At 35.5% G+C, this 22,453-nt stretch overlaps 1 protein-coding gene across 5 annotated transcripts in view; it reads left to right on the forward strand.

Moving 5' to 3' along the window:
* Positions 1-22,453, forward strand: part of LOC101747227 (cystinosin homolog) — a 74,191-nt gene that overhangs the window by 2,041 nt on the left and 49,697 nt on the right. For 3 of the 5 annotated variants that reach the window (XM_012695321.4, XM_012695319.4, XM_012695324.4), the window contains exon 2: positions 6,909-6,983. In XM_012695321.4, the coding sequence (XP_012550775.1) occupies positions 6,971-6,983 (13 nt within the window). In that variant the 5' untranslated portion in view covers positions 6,909-6,970. Of the gene's footprint in view, positions 1-6,908; positions 6,984-14,492; positions 14,674-22,453 lie in introns of those variants that run through there. The other 2 variants (XM_004931936.5, XM_012695322.4) reach the window with 2 other exon arrangements.

The raw sequence follows: 22,453 nt of genomic DNA on the forward strand, positions 1-22,453 counted from the left end.
AACATTTTGTCAATTAATAATTTGAATCAAAGTTTCGGAAGAGAGAGAATTCAAGTGAGGCAGGAGGATAAAAAAGGACGTGCTTGGAGAGTAGAACTCCCCCTCGGAATCCTGATGCAACGGTTGTTGGAACAAGACCACTAAAATTCTTAAAGGGTGACCTATCTGAAACCCTGCTAGATAGCGCGTCCAAATTGTACCGTCGCGAAGTTTCTCTAAGATAAAATTAGCAGGTGTCGGTGTATTTTTCCGTTACGCGGTTGTTTTTTAGAAAGATGCACGTAGTGAACGTCGTATTCTGCGCCATTTCATAAATAGGAATTCCGAGGGCACGCGAACCACTTAGATGACCAGGATTCTAGTGAGATCTCCATCTGGATTCTAGTGAGATCTCTATCTCGTTTACCGTCTATACGCCGAAGGATTAGGGCCGAGAGAAAAGAGCACTGTCCTGCCATGCTACGCTCTGTTGGCTTAGCTTTGACTTGGTGTTGCTACTTGCCGAAGCAAGTGAGCTCGGCCAGCACCTGAACCAGTCGGAAGGTCAGGATTGGGTTAAGCGCCTCAACGATCCGTAGGCGGGTCGAAGCACCAGACTGAATCTAATTGTATAGCAAAAAATATTTTTAATTTCCACTTAATTTTTGTAATTGATAAAAGTGACCATCAAAAATTGGATATTTAAAATGATGCAATTTATTTGACCACTACAATAATCCAACCACAACAATAATAAAATAATAATCAATGGATAATTATTTCAAGATGTTAGGTCAGGAACATGTGAAATGTTTATCAATAGAAGTTATATTCGTTATCAATTTGCTATATTTACCACCAATAAACACAGTTGTTACGAAATAGGCTATTCATTTTGTGTAGTCGAATCTTGTTATTGTCATTACTATGAGGTTTTATGCCCAATAAATAAAGTATTTATTTTGTTATACGAAAAAATAGGTTGATGATCGTCATGCCCATTTTAAATATATTTTTTTAACTTTTTTTTTTTTATTATATATTTTTATTGCCCAATGCGAACGAGCCCACAGAGCTTATTTAGTATTAAATATTATTATTATTAATTAAACCGGAGTCCCCAGAAATCACAAGATGAACCGCGGCATTCACGTTCTACCATGAGAATTGGATCAAAGCTCCAATTGTTTTTTAAAACGGAATGTATGACGGGTTGGCGCCTAAAACAGGCAGGATATTGATGCGGACTTACAATACGTCCTATCACCAGTAAGCGCCGATAGAAACAGCGATCGTCGTATTTATATAAGTTTAAGTGTGCTTGTTAAGTGCATAGACGAGAGCTCACGGCTCGCCTGGTCCTTAGTGGTTACAGGAACCCATAGACATTAGAAACGTACTCGTAAATGCCGTCAACCATCTTGAGACATGAGTTCTAATGCGGAGTTTACATTACGAAATTAGTGTCATGCATGTTGAACTCAGTTTCACGAAAGTAGTTTCGATTTATGCGAAAGTAATTACGTTAAAAAATTAGTGTCGCGAAATCCACAGTATCGCAGTAACCATGGCGCCTTCAACATCAAAGCTATAATTTGCTATATTCAATGTAGCTAAAGAAATGCTTATATACATATAAACTTAAAAAAAGACTATCAAGAAAAAAAAAGTTGGTAGATTCGAGGATAGGAAGGTAAGTTGGTAGGTTCTGTCTCATGCGAGGTTCGGACGCGGGTTGTTGAGCGACAGGAGGTTTTAGTCAGTTCGACTCCGACATGCCTCGCCCTTCATCCCCAGGGGAGGGCGGAAGTCCGGCGATTTCCTCCTGACCAAAAAAAAAAAAGATTCGAGGATGGTCAACAAGAAGGCATTTAGGCGCAATGAAGTTAGTCTCTGAATTAGCAGATAAAGATCCTGAGAGTTATAAAAACTATTTTCGAACGAGTGAAGATAATTTTGATTTTTTACTGTAGGTGTTTCGCGACCCTTGTCATTGATATTCATTAATAAGATCTATATTTTTTTCTGTACTCCATCGTTGGTTTGCCATTTTCAACGCTTGAAGCGCGTCCGAACTAACAATACACACGTCCGCACAGCGCAGGCCCTTTCGCGACATTAGTTTCACGTCGCGTCTACACTATGAAATTAGTTGCATGACACTAATTTCACCAAAAAATCGCGCAGGGCACGAAACTAATTTGCATGCATGAAATTAATGCATGCATTACGAAAGTATTAAATTACACGTGAAACTCTTGGTAAAACTAATGTCACGAAATTAATTTCACGCCACTAATTTCGTAATGTAAATTCGGCTTAAGTGTCAGTTTTATAGTACAATGGCTGATCACCCTGCGAACCGAAACATATTATTGCTTCACGGCAGAAATATGCAGGGTGGTGGTGGTACTTACTCGCGCGCGCTCACAACCACCAGTTTCGTGATGTCGTTGTTTTATAGCGTAATTATACTGGTATTCAATGTTTTTAATCTTTTGAACGCGATGTGCGCTTTGAAAAATGCCGGGCTTATCCCTAAAACCTGATTATTCTGTCAATTTATTTAATACAAAAAGATCTCATTGAATAACATAACTGATAAGGAGATGATAAGCAGTAAATATTATTGAATTGTAAAGTACAGTTATTCAGATGCATTCAGAAGTCGATTAACTTGAATGTAAATATTTTGCTTATTAATTGTTATTGTGCTGGTGATAAACATGTTAATTAACCGAAACGATTCAAAAATAAAAGTTTGGAATGCAATTGACTTTTTATCGCAAATTTACAAGATGTTAGACTAAACATGAACCCATTATTTTCAATTCATAAAATATATAAATTTTTGTGAATCTTTTGCACAATTTAAAAATCTTTAATTCTTAAGAAACTAATAGGTCTAGTATTCCCATTGATATAGAAAAAAAAGTTTTATTAATATTACTTAGATTATTAATTACTTTATGATGGCCATAGCTATATTTAAATTTCACTTCGAATCGTAGCTTCATTTGTAAGACACCTTGTGTCGAGGACTTCGATTATTCCGGAGGCATTAACCGCAGGGCGAGTACCAATTTTGCGAATTAAACACACGTAACATGCAAAAAGTATAAAATTACGTAATTGCAGGGCGCACTGTCCGCCCACACGGTCGGTACCGCCATCTGTTAATAAGCATTTTTATTTATTTATTAGGTGGATGAACGAGCTCACGGCCCACCTAGTGTTAAGTGGTTACCGGAGCCTATAGACATCTACGACGTAAATGCCGCCACTTACCCTGAGATATAAGTTCTAAGGTCTCAGTATAGTTACAACGGCTGCCCCACCCGTCAAACCGAAACGCATTACTGCTTCACGGCAAAAATAGGCAGGGTGGTGGTACCTACCCGCGCGGTCTCACAAGAAGTCCTGCCACCAGTAAAGACTTGTTTTTGTTATGTAGCAAACGGAAATTCCTGTTTGAAGAACATCCGTTACACAACACAATCAAGACTTGGATCTTTTTTTTTTTTTAAACAATGACGCCACCTTAACTCGTCCCGTGATAAGTTCGTAAAGAACTTGTGTTACAGGTACCAGATAACGGAAATAAATGTAAGATTTTTATTATACACATACATATATTTAATATACATCCATAACCCTGGAAAAGACATTTATATTTATCATACAAATATCTTCACTTGGCGGGATTCGAACTCGCGACCCCCTTGTGTAGTGACCATGTCACTTACCACTACACCAGACGGCCGTGGTGACTGCGTTGTAATGTTTATGGTCTTCAGTAATAAAATACCAAACGGGTGGTGAGACTGTCTACGGCGATAAATAAAAACTAACAGCGTAAGTTAAATTTCCTTACAAAACGTTTCGGCCTAACATTGAGTAGGTAAGAAGGTTATAATAATAAAATAATTCTGACCTAACTATGGCTGCTGAATACTAATAAGTGATCCGTCAACTACCATACAATTGATCAATTGTAAGAAGACAGATACGAATTCAAGTACATCTTTGATACTACGTGCAGTTTAGATAGCAGTACGCAGTTTGTCAGTTCTCGTAAATAAATAAATAGGTGGGCTTATTAGCAGGAAAATTAAATTATAAAATAAGGCGCATCGGGTTATTCATTCCTTGTTTTGTCTATGGTTTACATAGATTCTTATGACACTAAAGTTTATTCAAAATGACCTCCGTGATTTTGAATACAGGCCTTCAATCTGCGCGGCCAGTCGTCTATCGCAGCACGAACGAGGTCCATGTCAATATCGGCGGCTGCCTTAATCAAGGATGTCTTGAGTGACTCCAAATTGGGATGAGGCTTTGAGCACGCCTTTTCCTCCAAGTGTTGCCATATCTTGTAATCTAACGGATTCAAATCTGGACTGGAGGAGGGCCAGTCTTCGTGCCGGATGAAGTCGATTTCACGCGCCGCCAGCCAGTCTTGTGTGCTCTTCGCTCTATGAGCTGGCGCTGAATCTTGTTGGAATACCCAGTGCCTGTTATTGAACATGGTATGAGAAACAGGTTCCACAAGGTTCGTCAGGACTGTATTTTGATACACAACTGCATTCGTTTTTACACCTTTCTCACAAAAATGTACCTCTGTTAAGCCCCAATAAGAAACTCCCAACCATACCATGAGCGAGGATGGAAAATGACCTCGTTGGACACGCGGAATACGGTTGCTCGCTTCTTCACTACTGTGTGCGTACACCTTATCATTTTGTTTGTTGTAGCTCTCTTCTACGGTAAAAAATTATATATTTTTTTCCCGCGTACCGCTTCAACAAAGCGCGGCATCTCTTCAGTCTCAGGTCCATTAGACGAGCATTCAAACGATGTCCTGTTTTTCTTCGATATGCCCGAAGCCCTACATCTTCATTTAACACCCTTTTCACCGTGGTTCTGTTTAACCCCATCTGAAGGGCCAACAGTTTCTGCTTACGTTTGGGATTTCTTTGAATTCGCGCCTTCACAGCTTTTATCACTGCTGGAGTCCTAACAGACCGAGGGCGACCACTTCTTGACCTGTCATCTACACTAGAGTCTTCATTGTATCGTTTGATGGTACGATAAACGAATCTTTTGGTTATATTCAAAATTTTCAGTATGTTAAAAATTTGAATTAGCGCGTAACCGCAACGATGCAACGCAATTACTGCAACACGGTCTTCTTTAAGCGTCCACTCCATATTTAAAAATGAGTACAATTCTAAAAGTATACCTTTTTTATTTTCATGAACAATTCGAAATTCGAATTCAATAAACTTTTTTGTGGCCAGCATTCTAAAAGAAAAGTTTTTACTGTGTGACAATACTTATGACCTGACTAGGTACATACATACTTGGTCACATACGTATACACACATATGTATACTAAACTATATTCTAGTAGTGATCCTCTTTGATAAAATATTATAAACCCGTTCAACGTTAGAAAGTCAAATGCGAAGTATTTTGCGCTACATAACGCAGTACATCCCTGCGTGCATTCGAACTCTCTAATATCAATAGAATGATAGGATAAGAGCCATCCGCAAATTACTTCCTTTTTGACAGTGGTCAGTAATGTAAGATGGTCGGATTTATTGGCTGATTACCGTTTGTGACTCGGTTGACATACCGAGATAGTGCCAGTTTTTTAACGTTCCCGATAGCGTAAAAGTTAACTCACATTTGTATGTTAAACGTCGCTTAGCAATTAATTTCATAGATTGTTTTTTATCCTTTTGATACTGGTCAGAGCGTTTTAAAATTATTGTAATTTCATTTATCCTCTACGTGTCTTACGTGTCTGAAAATTTTCAACCTAGGTCTTGAGGTCTACGAAAATAACGTTCAAAGATTTAATTACATACTATATATACCAAATTATTAAAAGCGTGTTAAAAATGAACACCGAAGTGGATAGACTAGAACTATAAGATCGATATTTTAAAATAATAAAAAATCAGTTACAGTTTCAAGATTAATATTTAATATTTCCGACAATTCTTGTAAATCAAACGTGCAAAAGATACATTAAATATTAAAAAACTCCGTCTTAATATTTATCAAAATAAGAATTTATTGCAGTTCCTACTAATACAAAAAAATATTATATTTCTTGAATCTGGAATAAGAACGTTAGGGTTCATCTAGGTGTTAGTTGGTTACTAGAGCCTATAGACATTACTACGTTTTTTCCGCCCTACCAAATCGTTGGTTGCCTAAGGGCATATTAAAATTTCACGCGGACCGGTAGGTGAGCTCACGGGCTCAACCTGAGAGAGTTTCAACACTAGCCCTAGCAAGAGCAGTCCTTCGCTGAATCTACTACCGGTTCGAAATCGTGACCCACCAAGAAGATCCAGCGAGAAACTCAGTGGGTAACATCACTACGTGTACAATGTCAGTCATCTTCGGACATGACGTCGAAGTTTCCATTGTAATCCGGTCTGCATCACCCTTCAAACTCGGAAACTACTTTGTAGCAGAAATAAAATTAAGATGCCTACTAGTGAATTGCTTGTAACACACGCTTATACCAGTTCATTTTGTTCGAGTTGTTATCAATATTAGGGCATAACAAATCGTTTTATAGGCATTCTGGATTCGCATAACGAATCGATGGTCACGGTTATTAGTTGTGACGAGTAACTCTATAATGTAAAAAATACCGGGGTTTTATAATTTTATTTATTGCTTAGATAGACAAGCTCACGGCCCACTTAGTGCTAAGTGGCTACCGGTGCCCATAGTAATAATAAAAGACAAATGCCGCCACCTACCTTGAGATATGAGTTTCTAAGGTCTCTTTTTTTTTCTTACCTATTCTAGTAACTTCAAGGGATTATATACTAGATTCTCCGCGCGAATTTCTCAGTTTTTACAGACGAATTTATGTGGGTTAATTTATGTGATTGTTTCAGATGTGAATCTTAGAAAAGGGACACCGGATTGCCAGAGCGTCAAGGAGCGAGAAAAATAATGGATGAACACAAGCCGTATGTCTGACTTTTAATTTTGTTACACTTCCAATCAATTTATTTAATTTCTGCATGGAATGACAAGTCCACGTGAGATGGAGTTCTTATACTTCAATCTGAACGATATATTTTTTAAATGAGCGGTAGCCTTCACTGCGGCTATCTGTAAATTTGAATCCGGTGACCTGTATTGTGGTTTCACTGGATATCTGATCTTGTGTTATTAAAACAGTACGAAGTTTGAACACGTAGAACTTTGAGTTACACTGGTCACATTTTATCATTGGTTTTAATTTTAATTGCACTTGAATATATTTTCTTTGGTCTTGCAGGCATTTTCCCTTCATTTTCAATATCGACACTTGAAAGGCAAACGTGACTAAGAGACAATAACTGCTTTATACATAAATGATAGGCAATAACCATATTCGATGCGCAAAAAAATATATATTTCTAGGTCTATTAAAATCATTTCAATCCTACAGCTAGATTCGTTAAAATATATATTTTTCAGATATTTCAACTTTAAATTAGTCTACTGTAAAGTTCACGCATTGTCGCTTAGTCACGTTTGCCTTTCAAGCGTCGATATGCTTTTATTAGCTTCATACGCATGTTAGTATGTAACGAAATCTTTGAACATGATTTTGCCCCCTTTAAAACGTTAGATTAACTCGAAATTTGGCATACTTATCAAGGACCGATGACAATTCAATATTTGAAACAGTTTGATCCGTTATCCTTGCTAGGATAATCAGGATTAGCGATTTTTTGTTTTCCTGAGTCCCGGAGTGTCTGCGTCAAGACCAAGAAGGGAAACTACCAGACGCGCCGATCACCTATTTCTCGGAAAGTTACCGACTGATTGGGATGAAATTTTTGAAAAATTTAATAAAAAGTTATGTTCCTGTAAAAAAGCGTAAGGTGCTTTTCAGGATATTATCAAAATAACCCTTCTACTCATATCTGTTCATTCAAATATTTGTAACTATTGATACCATGCACCCCACGCTATTATTATTTCTTTATTTTTATTTAATTTATTGGGTACCAACATGTTATACATTAGCACAGAACATTACAAGTGGTTTAGACATTGATCTCACACTAAATTCTAACACAATTGCAGGTACCGACTGCATGAATTGGTAAAAACAAGCGGTTCACTGTTTGCTACTAGAAAAATAAAAATATAACATTACAAGAAAATTTTACGTTATTTACACATTACTACATTTACTACCAAATACATTAATTTTCTTTTTTTTTATTGCCCATGTAGTCAGACGAGCATACGGCCCACCTGATGGTGAGTGGTTACCGTCGCCCATGGACTTCAGCAATGCCAGGGGCAGAGCCACGCCGCTGCCTACACACATATTTATTCGCATTCCTTAAAACTGAAATTATGAATTGAATACCTATTAGTAGTTTGAAATCTTATGTTTTGACTATTAATATTTGATAAAAAAAATCAATGTAAACATAAATAATTTTATTTTCGAATGATATTTTTTTAAGTTTAAGCCCTTTTAGATGTATCATTTAAGTGAAGAGGACGGACTAAAGTAATTTCTAATTATCTCTATTATATTTATTTCTAGTAATCTTATTATATTTAAAAAAAAAAAACTTATAAAGTCTTATACTTTTAAATTAATATCTTATACTAAAAAAAAACTTACATTTCCATGATGACTTGCGTGTTCCCACTTGTTACTGCGAATAGTTTTCCTAGTTTAGCATCGATAAAACTGCTTTAATCAAAATGTTCATGACATTTAGAGGGCAACGTTCCAAGTGGCGAGTGTAATTAACACAATCATCCTTGAAATGCGATAAGAGAAGCGCTCTAGATAATGAATATGATCTTTGTATCCCTCTTTTTTAAAGATTCGAAGATAAATTTGAACACATTCGTGGTTCAATACCATGCATTTCCCTTAGTGAATAATGTTGCCATATTCGTCTAGTTTAAGTTTTACTGAAAGTGGAATACGTGTATAGTAAACAATCTCAGAGTAGGATTTTCTTATTGGTTGGCTGGTAGATAAATGATTGGCAAAAATGAACTCTAACTCTGTGGTATAATAGTCACACCAATAGATCATCAATAAGCGTAAGTGTGTCAAGGTAAATAAGTTATATAAAGTGTATTCACGAGCAAGTTTTAAATAATAGGAAAATTGCTAACCGATCTCCCATACGCTATGTAAGCTATGGTTTATAACGAATAAATCACCATAGGATATTATGGAGTATATAAGTAGCAAAAATACTCTTTTAGACGTAACTTAACTTATTATACATTCTCTTTATCTCTTTGCAACGTACCACACCACTTTTCTTAATAAAGCCCTAAAGCTATGCAAATACCTACGTAACTGCAAGTCATATGCAAACCAAATTGGTTCAGTCACTGTAAGATTAGCATTGTCCCAAAATGCACTAAATCTACCAAGTATCGCATTTTACTGTTTGTTGTACATTGTATAAATTTAGTGCAGTTACTGCATTACTAGTGCTCGTATAGTGGTGGACATTAGATCGTGGTTCATTCCAATTTTTTAATTTTATGAACGTGAAAAAAAACAACATTTAAATTCCTAAAATAAACCTCCTTTCAAACAATTGCAATTACTTTTGTCGAGTAGCATACAACGTACCTATGTGTATTAATGTAGAGTATTAATTATATCAGCTTTTTTTTGGTCTGAAGGAAATCGTCGGACTCCCGCCCTCCACTGGGAATTATATCAGCTTAAACAGTTATCTAATCGAAAAAAAAATACGTATGCAATAATGATTGTTCGTAGAAACACATCACATGGATGCTTCTGTGTATTTATAATACGAATTATTATAATTATCATGACAATTGTTGACGCTGACAATAGATTTAATTAATTATACCGTGAATGGTGCATGTGAGATTTTTTGTGATTGTGATGAATTGAGTTTTTTTTACGCTCGGTTAAGTGATATAACGCATGGGTGATACTTATTATTTTTCTAATTTCCGATAAGGGTCGGATAGCCACCCAACACAAAATGGACTATGATGACTCGTCTGCTATTCTAGAAAAAATAAAAATAATAATCAGTCTTCAGGACGACCTTATTTAGGACAATCAGTTCAATCCCGCCAGGCAAACAACAAGAATTACCCCAGTGTAATACTGAAGGTTGCAGTTTTTTTGCCGTTGGATTATTTATTCGTTACTAGCGACCCGCCCTCGGTTCGCTTCGGAAACTGTAATTTATTATTCATTTCTCCACTATTTAATGGATGTTATTATACATATAAACCTTCCTCTTCAATCACTCTGTCTATTAAAAAAACCGCATCAAAATCCGTTGCGTAGTTTTAAAGATTTAATCATACATAGGGACAGACAGATACAGGGACAGAGAAAGCGACTTGTTTTATACTATGTAGTGATTACACGATTTTATTCCTAAAAGTTCCTTCAAAAGGAAGTCCTTCATAAACCCGTGTTAAAGACGAAAATTTTCTAGGTTCCGAACATAAGTTTATGACAGTATGGTTATAGTGTATAGTTGTAAGGCATCCGATGTACCCGTATCGGGCGATGCAACTAAGTTCAAATCCAATTTGGTTAAGAAAATTCATGCTTAACACGTGTTCACGGTCGAAGTCAACGATGAAGGAATAACATCGTATACCTAATTAAAATCAAAACCGTGAAATTGGTAAATTTGCGTAATAGCTGGAAACATAGACATTAAACAACGCAAATGTCGCCCAACCACACAGCCACCCACCTTGAGGCATGAGTTCTAAGTCTCAGTTTTACACAACGGCTGTCCAGAAGCTGCACAAAAGGGCACATCTCTGAAAATGTAAAATGTTGAGGAAATGAAAAAAACTGATTATTTTCTAAAGCAGTGTAAATTTTAAAATATTTATTTTTGAGATATATTTTAGTGTTAATTAGCAATTGAAAATTACTGGAATTATTATAAAACGGGTGTAAGTAAGCCTCAAAACTACATGTATATGAAAAAACGTATTTGACAAAATATGCGACATGTGCCCCTTTCGAAATTGCATATTCAATTAGACTTTGACCTCAAAGTCCAAACTCCTATCGATCGATTGCCATCGGGCGATTCACCGGTATTTTTCTGCCAAAAATTAGTAGGATCAACACATATCCGTGCGGACCTACATACGGTGGTAATTCAATGCAAGCTCAAGAAAAACTGGCACTTTCTCTTCGAGTTTAATAAACAGATATAAAAACATGTAATGCGTGTTTGCCGAGTGAAACGGGCTATTTGATACATATTAAAGCCACGTTTCAACCAATAACCCTCATTACACGTTTACGAAGTAGTTATATTTGTAGTAGTATACTTGTTTTTAGCTTATAGCTCTAATCACAAATCGTGTGCACCTATGTCTTTTTTTCTCAGCTGGTGTTTAGTTGTTACTGGAGCCCATAGATATCTACAACGTAAATACCCCACCCACATTAAGATATAAGTTCTAAGGTCTTAGTATAGTTACAACGGCTACCCCACCTTTCAAACCGAAACGCATTACTGTTTGACGGCAGAAATAGGCGGGGTGGTGGTACCTACCCGTGAGAATTCACAAGAGGTCCTGCCACCAGTGAAGGTACATACTATATGTACTATACTAATGTACACACTATATTAGAAAATCGTATGTAGGTTCTCAGCGATACAAGATGTGTTTATTGCAGAGACTTGAGAAATTGTATTGAAAACGTAAGGTTGTTGCAAAAAAACCTTTATCAAAAGTACTTTAACGTTTTAACCGGTTTGATTGGGAACATCGGAAATAATAAAAGGACCAATAAAACCCGAAATTAAAACGTAGTTTAGTTATATCTACGACTCGCGAAACTAAGCAAGAAAATGCTATAAATTTTCATATTCTTATTCTTCCATTGTCATTTTTCGAATAGAATTGATTTGCAATGCACAACGTTCATTGAGGCAAGCCTGTGTATTTCTTAACCCATAGACACAGCCCACTGAGTTTCTCCCTGGATCTTCTCAGTGGGCCGCGATTCCGATCTGATGGTAGATTCAGCGAACCGCAGCTCTTGTTAGGGCTAGTGTTAGCAAATTCGCTCAGGCTGAGCCCGTGAGCTCACCTACCCGTCTGGGCGAAGCTAAATAACCCCATAGGCTATCAACGGATAGTCCAGGAAAAAAAATGTGTTTCATAGTTCAACCGGAGCTATACATTCGTTAACAAAGAACTGAGATGCCTTTTTAGATAACCACTAACTAAACCTCATTTATTCTATTCTTATCGACACCTCGTATGAGTTGTCTTTAGTAAACTTTATAAATATGATGGTTAACCTAATGGGGTTGGTTCTAAGTGAGTATCGAATTGAGACTCCGTGGAACACTAAATTTAATAATTGTTGATCAAGATGAAGGTACAGTAAAGTGTAATAAAAATTAATTCGCAATGTTTTTAAGTTTTCTTAAAAAAATACTAGCGTGGCTTTGGATACGACCGTCCTGCCTCTCTCAGGTTTGGAGGGTAGGATAAACATTATTCTTATTGCGATTGGGATTTAAACCTAATGCTTCAAGTTATAATTGTGCTGTTTAGATTTTGATGTCTACTAGTGTACCCGCTAATAACTTTGAAACTTTAATAGAAACATTAAAAGCTGACAGAAAACATTTGCAATTATATTTTAATATCATGTTAATTAGTATTGTGCAACAGTACAAAATGTCTAATTAAATTGTCTTCAAGGCGAAACGTTCGTTCACTTTGGCACGCTCCAATCTGCTCATTACAATAGTAAATGAGTTGTTGTCCTTGGCCAACTGTTAATAAAGTATCATCTTGTATATCACGCACGTAACCAAGCGCTTGGATGGTTGATTTGGGAATTCGCAAAAACACCTGTCAGTCTATACGGATATCACCTTTCTAAGGGCAGGGCAGCCGTTCTACTTTGAAAATCGAGATTTAAAACTCATGTTTGAAGGTGACTCTTGTCAAGCACCACTATACCCCAGGTAAGTTGTGAACTCGCCGATCCAAATTTTTTTATAGCTTAGATCGGTGGAGGAGCTCACGTTAAGTGGTTACCGGAGCCCACAGACACCTACAACGTAAATGCCGCCACCCACCTTGAGACATGAGTGGTAAGGCATCACTTTTAACAGTACAACAAGCATGTACTGGTGGTAGGTACTACTTACTAGTGGTAGAATCTCTTGTGAGTCCGCACAGGTAGGTACCACCACCCTGCCTATTTCAGCCGTGAAGCAGTTATGCGTTTCGGTTTGAAGGGTGGGGCAGCCGTTGTAACTATATTTGAGACCTTAGAACTTATATCTCGAGGTAGGTCGCGCATTTACGTTGTAGATATCTATGGGCTTCAGTAACCACTAAACCCAGGTGGGTCTTGAGCTCGTCCACCCATCTAAACAATAAAAAAAGGTCTCGCGCTTATCAATGAAATATTTAATTAGCATACTTTCGTCCACGTGTGGACAATGATTTTTTTTAAGTTCTACATTACCCAATAAAATGTGATTTGAAACATAAAAAATGCGTCATTGATGAACGTTGCACAAGTTTTTAAAAAATGTTTGGATAAATGCATTATCATCGCTTCAAAATATTACGGGCGCTAATCAATTATTTTTCTTTTGTATACTAGATTTAATAAATTTAAAACGTATCGCATTAGTACATTAATTTTTAACTAAATTATTATTATTATTATTATAGTATTTCTTTCCGTTCTCACAAGACTTAAACATGATTAGGCACCACACGTGCAAAATAATCCACTATGGACTAGAGTTATATTATAATATAATTCGCTCTTAAACTTGTCTTTTTAAGAAGTAAACAGTTTACTGTCATTATCAGCTTACTCGGTAATTTCGAAATAGAATCTTTTAAAAAAAACCCTTAGCTAGTTTAATGGTAAGGTAAGCACTATTCTTCCGACCGTTGTCCGTGGCCACGAAAACTGAAGTAATCGAAACTTTAGAAATAATATAATAACTATAAAAAAACTGAGATAAAACTATAGAAGCAGATTTAAAAACTGCTTAAGTAAATCTTAAAGAGATCGATTATATAGAGTACAATAGTTTTAGAAGTAGATTATTGTCCAAATATTTTAAGTCAAAGTCACCTACAACTTAAGAATAAGCTAGGAAAATGCTTGGTAGGAAAACCTGCCCTATGATTAAACTAAGGTCGTTTCGAGAAAAATAACATTTACCTGCAAACAAATCACTATTCTCGCCAACAAAAATACCCACATACGAGACGGGAAAATTATAGAGATCATTCAAGTAGGTCAGGAATTGCTTCGTTATCTGCGTGACTTCATCCAGGAATAATGCTGTGGTGAATGATGATGACACAGCAGATTCATTCTCATTGATCGTTTGGTACCGTGGTCGCCGGCCGGCGTAGTTATGGCTGTTGGAAGAATAACATGACATTCTCGATTTTGACATAACGCGTTCCCGACACAGCCGCGGTCCATGCGTGTTATCATTCCGCGACTAGCCATAGGAGCGGTCGCACGTGCCGCATTTAAAAATTTTAACTTATTCGTATTGCATATCAAATTTTTATAGTAACAAATTGTATCTTTAATTAAATAGTGTATTTGTGTTTTGTGAACGAGCGGTACGTTTTTATTTTTTAATAATTGTAAGTGTATTTTTACGTTCACCCTCATGCCATTTAGATCAATATTAAAATCAATAGATTTCCGTAGTTTTCATATTTATTTGTTTTATTCAGTTTATTTAATGATAAAAACACAACTTTCACGTGAGTATTATTAAAAAAAAGAAATAAATTCAAATTATAGTACAAGTAGTTTATTATCAAAATATGGAACCAAACAAAGATTGCTATCATCTTATCTTTAATATCCATATATGTTGTTACGTATCTCTGTTCAAACCTTGGCTTTTAAGAGGCTGAACACCGTGTGATTTGCATTTGAATTGTTGGACATATTTAAGCAGTAAACGAAATTCTTAGAAAATTAAACAAAAGAAAAACCCTTTTCAACTATATTATGAAATTTTTTGACCATTAAAATTTTTTACTAATATAGAATAAGAACATAAAATTGCAGGTTCATCCAGTATTTTTTTAAGGTAACTTGATGTACGAAAGTATTTTGAAATGGGAATTAAAATTACGTGCATAGTTAATTAAATACGAAAAACTGTCGCGCCATATAAATTAAATACCTGCTCATTTCTGCATAACCGAAATATGACAGTTTAAAATGTACAAAAATATTTATCATTCTAGTCAGCTTAACGATCGTTTCTAATTATTGTTTGTTCTTCTGCAGACTGCTCTTAACAAATAGCAAATAAATGGAGCCAGTTATTTCATTTAAAAATATTCTGACTCCAGTCGTTATTTAAGCTAATGTAAATAGTCTGAAATGTGTTTTTTTGTAACTCCAAAACTACTATTGTGTATACAAACAGTTTTATTGTTTACGTTAATATAAACAGTAGATGGTTAAAATAAAATTGGTTAATAAAAAAAACAAGAATATAGTTAGTTATATGTATATGATTACAACATATGAAATATGTACTAATTATTTAATATTTTTTATTTTTATTTTTTTTATTGCTTAGATGAATGGACGAGCTCACAGCTCACCTGGTGTTAAGTGGTTACTTGAGCCCATATATATCTACTACGTAAATGCGCCATCCACCTTGAGATATAAGTCTTAAGATCTCAGTATAGTTACACGGCTGCCCCACCCTTCAAACCGAAACGCATTACTGCTTCACGGCAGAAATAGGCAGGGTGGTGGTACCTACCCGCGCGGACTCACAAGAGGTCCTACCACCAGTAGTTACGCAAATTATAATTTTGCGGGTTTCATTTTTATTACACGATGTTATTCCTTCATCGTGGAAGTCAATCGTGAACATTTGTTGAGTGATTGTTGATTCATTACAAAAATTGGTACCCGCCTGGGATTCGAACATCGGTGCATCGCTCAACACGAATGCACCGGACGTCTTATCCATTAGGCCAGGACGACTTCAGATATATAAATATAAAGTGTTAAATATAGATGTAAATAAAATTTTACGATAGTTTGTAATACATACATATGTCATGGTGGTTTTACATATTTTATTAGTTTACCGTAACGAATGTAAGTGGAAAGAATTTGTGGCGTTCGTTGCGCTTGGATAAGTAAAACTCATATTCTAGCTGATGTAATTACGAATATGATTTTGTTTGATAATTGTCAACGTTGCTCGATGAAATAATGGTCGTTAGTTAAAAAGAAATCATTGCTCCATCTATGAAATGGTCAGAGTCAGCCAAAGCGATGCACAACGCTTTTTTTTTTACTTTAAAATGTTTTTTTTAATAATTAATTTTTTTTAAAGTCGTAGAAAATGATTTTCTACTTGTTACTTAGATATTTAATACTAGTTTAAAGTTAAATAGTTTAAAAAAAGTAAACTATTATTTTTGCTCTTCTACTCTTTTATCGATGATAGTAGGAAGAAATAGCTATCATATTGGCCATCAGGTGCATAAAAGCCTTAGTACGTGGCACAAGACACTACCGTGTTTTCAGCGTTAATCCTGAAGATCCTGATCAGGATGTCGTTCAATTTTAAATTATTGTATTATCAACGGTCCTTGATAAGTACACCAAGTTTAAAATCAATCCGAACTTTTGAAGGGAATGAAAATCACGTTCAAAGATTCCGTTACGTATACCAAGCTAACAAAAGCGTGTTAAAAAGTGAGGTCTTATCTACGGACTCTGATAATCTCTACAAACCAGATGAGCCGTGAGATGCCCGGCCAATTCTTTTTTTATCGTGTAACTATATTGTAGTTTTTTTTTTTTTTTTTTGGTGATTTCTCACACTGATACATTGTTAGCACTTGACTTATCTTGTTGTTAGTTTTTGTTAGATCAAACATTCGACTGAGCATAAGCGTAATTTAACTACATACATATTATCTATTGTCATTTGTTTAGAATTCGTTTGGGGGCAGTTTCTCGTGGAAATTCAATAGGTTGGGAACGCTTGATCGCATTACCGGAATCTGCTGTTAAACAAAGGATGTTTTAACGTTTTGTATTGTAATTATTAAATAACATATTTTGGGTTTATTATAAAATATTTATTAAATTTAAGCGACATATTCTGCATATCTTGATTTATTTGAATTTCATACAACGCGTTCCTTTAAATTACCATCTAATTTTTTGTGATATTCGCGTAACCTTTATGCATTTTATACAAATTTAGTCCTTATTATTATTGGAGTAAGTTGGCCCCGTAGAATCTAAGATCAGTTAAAATTGTGCAAAAGTCTATTGAAATCTTTACTTAAATTAATATTCTAATTTAATTAGTATAAAGTATTAAGTTTTCCAAGATTTTCCTTCCTTCGTAATGGTTATCCTTATGATTGAAGCTTCTATATCAAATAACAATTTTTTATATGAGTGAAACTTAATCACACGTTGTTCGTAAGTTAAGTGCTCCCGTATGACTTGGAAATAGTAAAATTGAATGAACAGGGACGTTACGATAAGAGGAGGAAAGATGAGTAATAAATTCATCATGAGAGCGTAGTATTACTTTTAATTCCATTGTTGTTGTTTTTTGCGACTTCACGTAACTAAAAGAAGCTTAAAGGTGGGATTTGTAATCAATACGGTTCGTCATATAAGAAGTCAATAATACGACATTCATTTGACCTATAACGGATCCAATAAAAAAATTCTGAAAGTTAAATTAAAACACTGCTTTTGCTGGTCCTTGTGAAAATTTATATTAATTTAAACAAAAAAATTATCAGAAACAAAATATGTTTTTACAATAAAGTAAGTGAATAAAATATGAATTGTAATGGAGTCACAATACTTGCATCAAAGACGACGATATATCTTATATTTGTAAAAAGAATTACCAAATGTTTTTTAGCTACCTAATCCTTGGTAGCCGTCGGGGTTATTCCAAACGGGCTCAATCGGGGAGAATTCGCTAACACTGCTTCATAAGGTAGCATTTACATAGAAATAAGACACTGACTTTTCAACCTACAGCATTCTTAAGATTAAGAAATATATGATCCTGCCTAAAATATTAGGTATATAATAAAATTATTGTATGCGGTTTTGAAATGCTACGTCTCATACGCGGTTCGATTTCGTCTCCAGCCTCCAGTTGTATTTGGAGTACTTGAAAGAATGCGATTGTGATAGGCTTCGTAGGAACGCGACAGACGATAAACTCCTTGGTCCGTTTTCCTTTTTAAAAGACTCTTTGTACAGCTGGCTATTGAAAAACAGTGAGTAATTCGCACGTTAAAGTTTATATAAAAAAAATACATTTACGTTTTAGCGTAACCGTTAAGTAATAAACGATCGCTATATATTTTTTTACTCGAGACGCGATCTATATATGAGTCGTCTATTATCAAAGGTGGCAATCTGTGTATTTGGACAAAAAAATGTTATTGATATGTCAATACAGATTGATTTGATTATAATCGTCTCTTTCAAAGAATACGGTTCAAAACCTGCATTAAATAAAGGTTAATAGTTAACCTGTTATTTATCTAAGATGTCGTTCCGAAGAGTTTTGTGACTGCCAATGGAATACAAAGTCAATAATTCGTTTTTCTGATTTACCAATAATTTTCCAAAAGTCAGATTGCCGGCTTTGATAATAGTCGACTCATATTCTAGTTGAGTTTTCATAACAATTTAAAATTACATATCCTATTAGAACATAATATGTAGTTTTTATTAGGCGATACAGAACTATTTAATTTGTATCATATCATTTTGAACAGTTCTCGTACCTATGTCCTTTGCTTCGTAAGTCATTGCAATAAACAACTCTGTCAGCAGCAGTTGTTATTCAAGAAAAATAATGTGACTTTGTTAATTTGTCAGTTCACATTTAAGTTCCAAGAAAGAGATACATTGTTTAAACTTTTTTGTCAAAGACTTCGGGACAATGAACTTCGGTTCTTTCTGTATTTTGTACCGTATGTTCCATGGGGAGTGCTCTCAGTTGTTTGTGATGATACCATCATCTCCTTTTTACTATCGCACCGCCCGCCACGGGAGTAAAGTTCATCCATACTACCTGGAGCCACTGCGTTAATCCTCAGTGCGTTTCCAGAGCTTTGGAATAGTTTGGAATGAGCTTTCCTCCACGGTGTTTTCGGATCGCTAGAACATGCCCTTCTTCAAACGAGGCTTGTGGAGAGTTCTTAACGGTAGGCAGCAGCTTGGCTCTGCCCCTGGCATTGCTGACGTCCATTAGCGACCGTATCCACTCACCGTCAGGTGGTCCGTATGCTCGTCTACAACCTACATAGGCAATAAAAAAAAGATCTTCGTGACGAGAACAATGATCGATATTTGTTCTTAGGGCCAAAATTATTCAAGAAATTTAATTTTTTTTTTAATTCGATTTCTCTGGAAAAATCGTCAAAACATCGATTGCAAGTAAAATTTAAACGAAAGTGAAAAAAAGTCAACAAGACGCTAGTTTATAAAGCGACAATGTCAACAGTTGCCCAACAATGTTACAACATCCTTATAAATCACCGGCGGACCGTACGTACACACGCATGTTTCTAAATAGTTTCCGTAATCCGACCGTTGTACTACGACTAGGTACAGTTCCTAGCATTATTGCATCAGCCTAAAGACTAGGATTTTTTTTATGCCGCACTATTTCACTACTTCTTTGGGAATGTAGCCGTGCCTCTCATGGAATACAAGACGCAAATCTCGAAAAATAATTCGGTTAATATCGAATATTTGTCTTAACCATTCAATAATGTAGTACAAATAATAATAGTTTAGTAAAAGTCTCCACAGTCTCCAAAGTCCCTGGTATAGTTTTACTAAAATCAGGCTGGACACAAAAGCCTCTCGAAGTAGATTTCAGTTTTGTGGACAGCGACGTTTAAATCTATAATTGATAAAATTACATCGTTTTTTTTACCTATTCGCTGGTAGCGTGGGATCTATTTCAGCTACGCTCTGACGAGTAGGTGAGCTCACGGGCTCAACCTGAGAGACTTTGCTAACACTAGCCCTAATAAGAGCAGTGCTTCGTAGCATCTACTATTGAATCGGAAGCGCGACCCACTGAGAAGATCCAGCGAGAAACTCAGTGAGCTGTGTCTTTCGGATAGTTCACTCCTCGACCTCTTCGTCGTAATCGACGAGTTCGACGAGGACGGTGACTGGAGTATCATTAAGATGCTTCGTCTACATAAATTTTCACTAAACGTTCTAAATGAATTTCCAAAGAACGTTTTCTAGGCGATAGAAAGTCTGTTTCATAGTTATAACCCACGTGTTAAATCTTAAAACGATAAAATTTCTAGTTTCGGCGTTAATTGGCCTAACGTGATTGTCGTTCCAGTGAAAAATCGGGCGATAAATTCTTAGTACGATTTAGATTGTCGCTCGACGATACCGCCTATCGTTTTTCTGTTGAAACACGAGTCATAATGATATGAAGATAACATTATAACGTTTCGCTAAATTACGTTCCATTGGGTGCACATTGTAATAGTGTTCTTTCGTGTCTTGTCACGCCTGAAAATTTAAATGTGCTTGAAAATAAATAACGTTCTGCTATTGACGTGTTGTGCTTAGCACAGCGTGAAATTTTGTTTTTGAGGTTGGCAAACGTTTTGCTCCGACCCTGAAAATTTACGTTAACAATTATAATATTTATGTCCGTTTTTTTTAATGAAGAAATAGTTACAGCTCAGAGAAAGTAATGTTTCGTCCAAACATACTTTTTGTCGATATGGCACGTGATTAATATTTTTACAAATTGTTCGTGGCTATTTACATTACAGACACTATTTTTGAACGGGTTCTTACCACAATTTTCAGGCTGGTTGAAGAAGCAATAGAGATTGCCAAATATAAAACTTCGACGAGTGTATACTGTCGGGGTAAGGTAACAAACAAAAAAGAACTAAAAAGAAGGTAGACAGATTTGTCTGCTCCGAACATCCTACCCGCAGTTTTTAGTACACCCGCCCACCCAGTTTCATGGCGTTTGCAACAGCACCGAAATTTCGAGAACTCATGAAATCAGAAAATCGTTAAATAATAGTGTACTACGTTAAATGATTTCCGTCCGGGCGTAGCTGGAATAGTCCGTTAGGGAAAAAAAGTTAAATAATTTAATTGAAAAACTTTAGGAATTATGTAATTGAAAGTGTATTGTTAACGAAGTCTTTTTTCGTAAAATATTACAAGTAAAATTTTTGCCAGTCGAAGGTTTCCAAGAAAGATTGATAAGCTGAGTGAGTTCACGGTTTAAAAAAATCTTAAACAAAAGTTTCTTCGTACAAAATATATACGAGTATGAATGACAATTCTGCGACTGCAAGTTTATTCATTTCAAATTATGAGGGTAGCGTGAATCGGGTAGAGTTAACATTTAAAAAACATGTCAAACATAACTAGGTATTCGCGGCGGTTTTGCCTCAGCTACAATTAAATAGTTATTGTAGGTTTAGTGAATCTTTCCAAAAAAAAAAAGTATATCACAATAAATTTCAGCAAAATCGCTCTATTCCTTTAGCATTTACAAAGATCAACAATCTCGGTTTTTGAGATCATCATATTCTATTCTTTTGTTATTTTATTTTTTAATGGACAGTAACGTTCAGAGTTGTAAATATCTGCGTATAACTATATTGTGGAACGACATAATAATCGTAAATATGTTATCCAAATTAAGAGAGAGATTGAGATTTGTTTCAATGCTGAGTCGCTAAACGTCAATGCGTTCGAGTGAGTGCACTGCGAATTTGAACGAGGCTGACAGAAGTATAATCTGTGATTCGGAAGTGGTCTGTGGCCGATGCGCCAGAGTTAAAAGAATCCCAAAGTAATGAACATTTTCCAAATAAGATATAACCTAAAGGTCTCTGTCACCAGGTCATAAAATTAAGAAAAAAAAGGTTAAAAGAATGGCGCGAAATTATTCTATGTGTGTGTAAACCTGGGACACCAAGCGGCCGATTCTTGTTGCGCCGAATCCGTTGCATTTATTAAATTAATTAATTAGTAGCATGTTATTATAGTCTGTTGTTGTGCTCCCTTATCGATAAACAAAAGAAACTAAGATATGTGTCATAATAAATCGTGAATGGTCAATACTACATTTTTAAGATCAGCCGAATTCATCTCCGATGAACACGTGATTACGGACCTAATATATATTTATATATTGAAGAGTTCTCCACAATCGATCACACAGCATAAAATTACGTAAATTTTGACGACACAAAAGTTTCGGTAATACTGATGTTGTAACGGTTCATCAAAAGTAAAAGTATTTTATATGTAATTACGTTTAAAAAATACATTTCAGTAATACTTCTAGAATGTAATAATCGACATTCATGT

The sequence above is a fragment of the Bombyx mori genome, chromosome 22 (genome assembly GCF_030269925.1).
Source record: "Bombyx mori chromosome 22, ASM3026992v2".
NCBI classification, from domain to species: Eukaryota; Metazoa; Arthropoda; class Insecta; order Lepidoptera; family Bombycidae; genus Bombyx; species Bombyx mori.